This window comes from Elephantulus edwardii, unplaced genomic scaffold, assembly GCF_000299155.1.
Source record: "Elephantulus edwardii isolate Elephantulus edwardi_28Jun2011 unplaced genomic scaffold, EleEdw1.0 scaffold00111, whole genome shotgun sequence".
NCBI classification, from domain to species: Eukaryota; Metazoa; Chordata; class Mammalia; order Macroscelidea; family Macroscelididae; genus Elephantulus; species Elephantulus edwardii.
Genome location: NW_006399861.1, coordinates 11,038,442 through 11,046,477, shown reverse-complemented (window position 1 = coordinate 11,046,477; position 8,036 = coordinate 11,038,442). Strand labels below are relative to the sequence as shown.

The following is an 8,036-nucleotide window of genomic DNA, read 5'->3' as shown; positions in this document are numbered from 1 at the left end:
CTTAGCTACTTCCTGCTGAAAAGGGACGCTGTGGGTTTCAGGGTGAAGATCTTCTCTCACTACTCTAAAGGGCCCCTTTGGCAGTAGGAAACACATGGACTATTATGGAGATTGATTTTGGAATTCAGATGCACTCTTATTGATTGTGGTGTTGATGTCCTTGTTGTCTGTCACAGAGTCAAGCTGACCTTCCAGAAGGCTTTACAGTGGAAGTATATGAAAGAAGAATTTGAAAAGCTGGACCTTCAAATGCTTTGCATTGTGAAAATGGGTGCTCCTACTTATTTGTCCCTTCCCACAGTTCTGGACAGTCATCTGATGAAGACAATGATAATGAGAACCATGTCCTAAATAAGTAGTGTGTTCCCAATGTACAATACTGAAATAATTGCAGCTGACGGTTTTAGTCAAGATCTTAGGGCTTCCATCTACCCAGCTGACTCCATAGCTGGGCTCTATCCACCTTGCTATCCTTCCTCTTTGCCAACAGGCTGCTGTGATGCCACTTGAGGGGGCCTGTGATCACCACCTCCCATTTGCTCACATCCACACCAAGTCCTTTCAGGACTATACCCTTCTTAGGGTGGTAAACACTGACCTGGACAACCCTGGAGGAGTGTTCTCCAAAGTGTGGCAGCCCTTGCAACTGCCTCAGGGCTGTAATGGGGCCTGGCAGAGATCTGAGAACTGAAGAGGCCTTTTGGAATGAGAGGAGGCGGCCCTCATTGCCTTCAAAGCCTGCTGCCTCTGCCAGTGTTTCCAGGGCCTCCTGCAGGAAGAAACCATTGGCCTGGTTAGAGTGGACAGGGCACTTCCAAGTCCAAACTCTTGAGTTACCACTCATCTATACCCATACCCCATTCCCAGTGCTGCAACAGGGCAGAAACCCTATCCCAGGGAGGCTGGGGACTCATGGTTTACCGAGAGGCTGGCATTATAGTTGGTGAGGGGCGTCGGACGCTTGCAGGCATAGGTTGGCACTCGTGCCAGGCTTGGAATCTCATTCCTGGGCTTGGTCACCTAAAGATGGAAAATGCATCTAATTGCTCCTCTATGAAACATAGATAATAACAGATCCAGCTTTATGTAAAAGTTTAAATGAGTTATAGCAAAAGGGCTTATGTAGTGCCTGGGACACAGGAAACTGCTATGTACTGTTAATAAACTTGTCTGGGAAGAGAAAAACAATAGAAGGTCACCAGCCAGCAGGGCCCACAGTTGGATACAGGACATGATGTACTATATTTTTATGCAAATAACATGAGTATTGCATATATTTGCTTTTTGGCTTTCCCATCAAACCAGGCAACCTTCTCACATTGCACACAGTGTTCGCATGGTTGGGTTATCACTGGAAATCCATGTTACATGCTAGCTGGGAGTCAAGCAGCACCCAGGAGCCTTGCTTTTCCTGCTTGGGCCGGAGCTCTTGGGCTCCAGATTAGAGTATGGAGACTCTAAGAGAGTGACAAAAGGCAGTTAAAGGAGGGAGTAGAAGGAGATACAGCCTTGAAGACTAGACTGGAATATCAAGAGCAGTAGTGACAACAGCTGTAAGAGGTCACTAAGACTTCTTCCTGTTGCTGTGACGCTGTATGTATGCTGCTTCTACCCTAACTGAGTGGGCTGGGAACTCTTATGGAGACACTGAGACCTTGAAGGCTGAGGGACATGACCACACCACATAGGTTTTGAAGAGAGACAGCCTAGATCTGGAGCCTGTGCCTGCAGGCCAGCTCTGCTGCCTCAGGAGCATTGAGTGGAGCAGAAAAACTGACTCTCACAGCCAGATGAGTCAGGCTTCCACTGACCTTTGAGTCATCTCCAATGGGTCAATCTCAACCATTTGGTGAAGAAAAAGGCCTGCAGATGCTTCTTTTTGAAGCAGGAGTACAGTGGATGCTGACTGGATTTCCAGCTGAGAAGCCAGCAGTGTGAATGCCCATGAGCTCTGAGAGAAATGAGGCAATCAAGTCTCATTGTGATTGATAGTTTCTGAAACAGGGTTGTAGGGTGCCATGAGCACAAATCAGCTCCATGGTGATGGGTTTGGTTTTTTTCACTTTTAGAGAGCTTGCACATTCATTTTTGTTTTTTAGAAGTGCTTTGTGTTTTTCAGGATCTCCTTCCTCTTCAAATAAACTCGACAATTTCCCTGTTGATCTCCTTGAAAAATGCATTTGGTATCTGTATTGGGATTGCATTGAACATGTGGATTACTTTTTGTAGGATTGTAATTTTCACAATATTAAGTTTTCCCACCCATGAAGAGGGCACATTTTCCCATTTCTTTAGGTCTTTTATTGTGCCTCACAGAAATGTTCTGTAGTTTTCTTTGTATAGGTCTTCTGTGTCTCTAGTTAGGTTCACTCTTAAGTATCTTAATTTGTGGTTGACTACTATAAATGGTATTGCTTACTTTATTTCCTTCTCTTAGTTCTCTTTGTGTCTGTAGAGGAATCCCACTGATTTGGGGGCATTGATCTTGCATTCTGACACTCTACTAAATTGGTCACTAGCTTTTAATAGTTTTTTTTGTTGTTGTTGTTGAGTTCTTGGGGTTTTCTATGTATACTATCATATCATCTGCATACTATCTCTTTTCCAATCTGTATGCCTTTTATTTCCTTCTTTTGTCATATTGCTCTAGCAAGCACTTACAATACAATTTTGAATAGAAGTGGTGACAGCAGACATCCTTGTCTGGCCCTTGTTAGCAAGGAAAATGCTTCTAGTCTTTCTCCAAAGGAGATCTGTACACCAATGTTCATAGCAGCATTAATAACATCTCAATAACATGGAAACAGCACAAATGTCCAACCACAACTGAATGGATTGAGAAATTGTGGTATATTCACCCCAGTGGAATACTATGCAGCACTCAGGAGCAACAATTTTGAAAAATACATAACTTGGGAGATACTGGAGAGCATTATGCTAAGTGAACTAACTCAGTCTCAGAAGGACAAATACTGCATATAATCATTGTAAAAATAGAAGGATAACTAGTAAAACATGTATGGGAACCCAAGGGCAGACAGGTGGGAGTAGAAGGGTCAGGATGGGTAGGAGTGTTGCACAGTTTGGTGGGTGAAGGGATGGGGGAAATAAATGGGAAGGATCCAGGGGGCACCTGAAAAGACTGGGTAATGATGGGAAAGGTCCAATGGTGATTGATTTTTATAAAATATAATGCCTGGGAACAATTGTATCAAACACAATATGAATGAAGAATGATGTGAAACATAATGTATATTAACTTTGTGAGCAAACCAATATAAAAAAAAATTTGAAATAGTTTGCACATGACTATTGGGGAGGAGTAGCTAGTGGATTGGCCCCCTAGCGGTTTCTGAAGCCCCATATTGGGCAAGAGTAGAACCCTTACTGTATCCTTGTCTTGAGAGATGCTGAAGGGCTGCTGCCATCCCTCCCTGCCCCAACTGGGTGGCTGTCTCTCAGGGTATCCCTATGCCCATCTCGGATGTTGCTCTCTGCTCACCTCTAGGCAATGCCTCCACTCCACGGGTACAGGCCGTCCAGCAGCCATGCTCTCTGTGAACCAGCTCATGTCCAGCAGGGGTGAGTGGGTCCAGCCCAAAGAAGCAGCCACTGCCCTGCATTCTTGCCAGTGGACAGCCTCCACTGCTGTGGTATGCTCCTTCACCACGCGTGTAACCTCTGGGCTGGAGCAGAAGGAGGAGAAAAGGTGGGGACAAAAGCCCTTCTCCAGGCCCACATCCTTCCTACTTCTGGAAATTCTCAAGCCTGTGTTTTGCTGTTGCTTCTGCATTGTGAGATTCCTTCTTCAAGTACCATTCCCTCCAGAAAGCTTTCCAGCACCTTATCCTGGCAGGCCAACCCCTCCATCACTCCAGCAGCTAGGAAACCATGCCATGCTCTCTCATCTAACTGCACTCACAATTCCAGCCTCTGACTCTGTGTATATTTGTCTATGTCCCTCTCCCGTCGAGAACTTGCTTCTTGAGGGCCTAATTGTCATCTGTTGATACAGAAGCACAAAAGCTGGAGTCACACTCTGCCTGATATGTGCTCTATGCCTGTGCACAAATCACAGACTCTTCTGTATTTCCAATATATCTGTACTTTCTCTTTAAAGCAGAGAAAATAACAGATCTTTCTTGATGTAAAAGTTCAAAATATATTAGAGCAAAAGGGTTTAGGTAGTGCCTGGGACACAGGAAACCACTGTGTGCTGTTAGTAAACTTGTCATCCTGGGGTGTCTGGGACAAGAGCTGGTCTGGAAATGTCTGATAGACACCCAGCAATGTACAGAGGGGCTACTCCATTCCTCTGGCCTCCCCACTTCAGACTGAGGGGAGCCCAGCTACATTGCTGTCATCTTTTACTCTCCAGCCACCATTCTTTGCAACTTTTGATTCTCTCCCTACAGAGAACCAGTCACTCTCAGCTCAGCCTGGTGAACAGATTCAGAGCACCCTAAGGGATCACTGGATCACAGTGGGACTCACACAAGCAGAAGGGCAGCTAGTTTATGTTCTTGTATTTCATGCATGTAGACTGTGTTTTATACAATCTTTAATTTACATTGTATTTCATACAATTATTGATTTATTCTTCATTTTATACAACCAATCACTATTTGTCTATGCCCATAATCACCCTGTCTCTTTGAGTCTCCACTGAATCTTTCCCATTCTTTCATCCCTTTCCTCATATACCCACTAAACTTTCAGTCTCATAAGACAACGACTGCATAAACCCATTTCTGCAAAAATTGAAGGATAACTAGATGTGCGTGAATGTCTAAAAGGGGAAGGGGAGGGAGAAAAGGGAGAGAGGATGGCATTCATTGGCGTTTTTTCATTTGAGTCTGAAAATGCTTCTGCAGAACATTCTAAAGGAAGAGAACTTGAGGCCTAGAAAGAGATTATGTGATTATGAAGTGCTAGGACTAACATGGACTGCAGACATTCCCAGGGTCCCTCCCTCTCCCTCTCCATTGTTGTTGTTGTGCCATAAAGTCAGAACCCACTCATTAAGTGACCCTCCAGCTGGTAATCAATTGCACACAGAAAGAGAGTGCTCATCTTTCTCCAACAGAGCAGCTGGTTGCTTCATACCAACTGCCTTTGGGTTGGCAGCATAAGTCCTTACGTAGAGTCACCAGAGCTCTCTCCTCCTCCTGTGTGCAAGAATTTCAGATCTCTAATTCTCAAAATGTCAACTGTTAAGAGACTTTACAGAGCTATCTTCTGAGAAGTAACCACTCTGCTTCAAAATTCTGTTCTTCATTTTATCCAAATTCCATTACCACCTCTCATCACCTCTTATCCATTATAATTTTCTGCTCCAGCTGATGTTATAGCCTTAAAAGTAAAACAGGTATCTATCTCTTAATGAGCAAACTCAGGAGTTCCATACACTGAGGCAGGGCTGGCTGCTAGAGGACCCAGCAATACACTGGCAAGGAGAAGTGCCCACCATTGGCCTGTGGCCCTGGGTTGGTCACCCAGAACATGTGGAATGGATGATACATACCTGTAAGTGTCGAGGATGTGGAAGCCTTTAGAGAGGGCCAGGCTGCTGAGGAAGGCCCTGCAGCTGTGGCCCATGCCCACCTTGGCCAGGTAGATTGCAACACCAGGGAAACTCACAGAGGATAGGGCACAGAAGGCCTTGGAGGGGGACCTGCACTGCCTTTGTCTCTGCTTAGGGAGCACCGGAGCCATAGTGGTGAATGAAGGGCTGTGTGAGGGATCCCTGAAGCCTTCTAGAGATGAAGTAAAAGTGACCTCATGCTTCACCCAACGAAGGCTTCTCAGAGCCACACCTGGGGACAAAATTACAAAATTGTCTTAATCATAACCAAATACCCAAAGGAAATGAGTTACAGTGTCTAAGGCCTGGGGAGCAAAATCTCGGGGGACATCAGTGTCATTGGCAGTCTATAAATATAATGCTCTACATTCTACTTTAGTGAATAGCAACTGAGGTCTTAAAACCTTGCAAGCAGTCATTTAATTGGTCTCTTCCTGTTCCAAAGAAAGAAGGAAGAAGAGCAAAGTTACATAGACAAACAAGGACAAACTAAAGGACAAATGAGCCACTCACACCTCAACTTCCATGACCTTAAGACCAGATCACAGTATTCCCAAGAGCTTGAATTGTTGTTGTTAGGTGCCATTGAGTTGATTACAACTCACAGAACAATGGCTCTGAACCTTGTCCTATCCTGTGCCACTCTCATCATCTCTAACATGAACCCATTGCTGAAGTCACTGTGTCAATCCACCTGATAGTGTTCCTCTCTTTCACTGACCCTCCACCTTTCCAAGCAGGACGTCCTTCTCCAAGAAATTTAATATACTTAAAGAAATGAGTCTATGCCTCCAATTAGCACTCTGGCTGTGCCTTCTCCAAGACATATTTGTTGTCCTTTTGGCACTTTTCTCCAACACCACAGTTCAAAGTCATCAATTCTTCTTCTATCATCTTTATTCATTGTCCAGATCTCAGATGCATAGCAAGTGAATGAAAAGACCGTGGCCTGACTCTGGCACACCTTAGTTCTCAAACTAATATCATTGCTCCTCAATAATTTTGAGAGATCCTTTTGAAGACTTTCCCAATGCAATTACAAGTTATGACTGACATTGAGAAGAAAGGGAATCACAGAACACTTAATTGTGCCCATGTGTACCCTATACCTAGACCAAAACACTGTTGCGTGAACAGAACCAGAAAACAGTACATGGTTTAAAATTAAGAAGGAAATGTGTCAGGGTTGTATTCTCTTTATATACCTATTTAATCTGTATGCTGAGCAAATTATTCAAGAAGCTAGATTCTATGAAGAGGAATGTGGCATGAGGATCAGAGAGAGACGCATCAATAACGTACATTATGCAGATGACGGAACCTTGCTTGCTGAAAGTGAGGAGGACTTGAAGCACTTGTTGCAGAAGATCAAGGAATAGAGCCTTCAATTTGTATTGAATCTCAATTACACGAAAACAAAGATTCTTACCACTATACAGATAGTCAACATCATGGTGGGTGAAGAGGATACTGAAACTGTCAACAACATCACCTTGCTTGGATCAACAATTAACACCCTTGGTACCAACAGTCAGAAGACATATTGCACTGGAAAAGTCTGCATTTAGGGACCTCTCCAAACGTTGAGGGGGAATGATGTAAATTTTAGGACTAGAGTATATCTGATTCAGGCCATTGTCTTCCCAATCACTTGCTATACATCTGAGAACTAGAAAGTGAATGGGGATGACAGAAGAAGAACTGATGTCTTTTGTTGAAGAGCACTGACCATTCCATGGATGGCAAAAAGAACAAATAAATATGTCTTGGAGAGGATGCAGCCAGAGTGTTCTTTGGAGGCAGGGATCATGAGGCTTCACATCACGTATTTTGGATAGGTTACTGAGGGGACTATTCCTTGGAGAAGGGCATGATACTTGGAAAGGTGGAGGGTTGGCAAAGGAGAGGAAGATCCTCAAGATAGATTGATATGGTGACTGTCACAATGGACTCTTGTGTGTCAGGGAGTGTAAAGATGGCATAGGATAGGATAGGGTTCAGATCCACTGTTTATAGGGTCACTATGAGTCTTTTGAGGGCACCTAACAACAACATGCAGATGACACAACCTTGCTTGCTGAAAGTTAGGAAGGGCTCGAAATGCAACCTTCAACATGGATTGCATCTCAACATCAAGAAAACAAAAACTCTTGCCAGCAACATCATGACAGACGAAGAAATGATTGACATTGTCACTGACTTTATCACACTTGGATCCACAATCAATATGTTGCAAGAAGATAAGGCCCAGGAGAGAGATGGAATCAAAGGAATCACCCAAACACTTCCATTTAAAAGAAAGAAGAGCTTTTGTTTGATTAGTAGACAGGTGACCAAAGTGGCTGAAGCTCCCCAAGCTGTTTTGGATTAGGCTTTTTATAAGGAAACTGGGAAAACAATACTGGGAACTTAATATATGGAAGCTGATGTCAGCTTTTTACAGTTCTTTTTT

General features: G+C 43.9%; 1 protein-coding gene across 1 annotated transcript in view; it reads right to left on the bottom strand.

Annotated features, from left to right (window-relative positions):
- Positions 1-5,715, bottom strand: part of POLM (polymerase (DNA directed), mu) — a 19,267-nt gene extending 13,552 nt beyond the window's left edge. Inside the window, 4 exon segments of the mRNA XM_006892174.1 lie at positions 599-769; positions 922-1,020; positions 3,503-3,686; positions 5,525-5,715. Of these exon segments, the coding sequence (XP_006892236.1) occupies positions 599-769; positions 922-1,020; positions 3,503-3,686; positions 5,525-5,715 (645 nt within the window).
- Between the last annotated feature and the right edge of the window lie 2,321 nt (positions 5,716-8,036).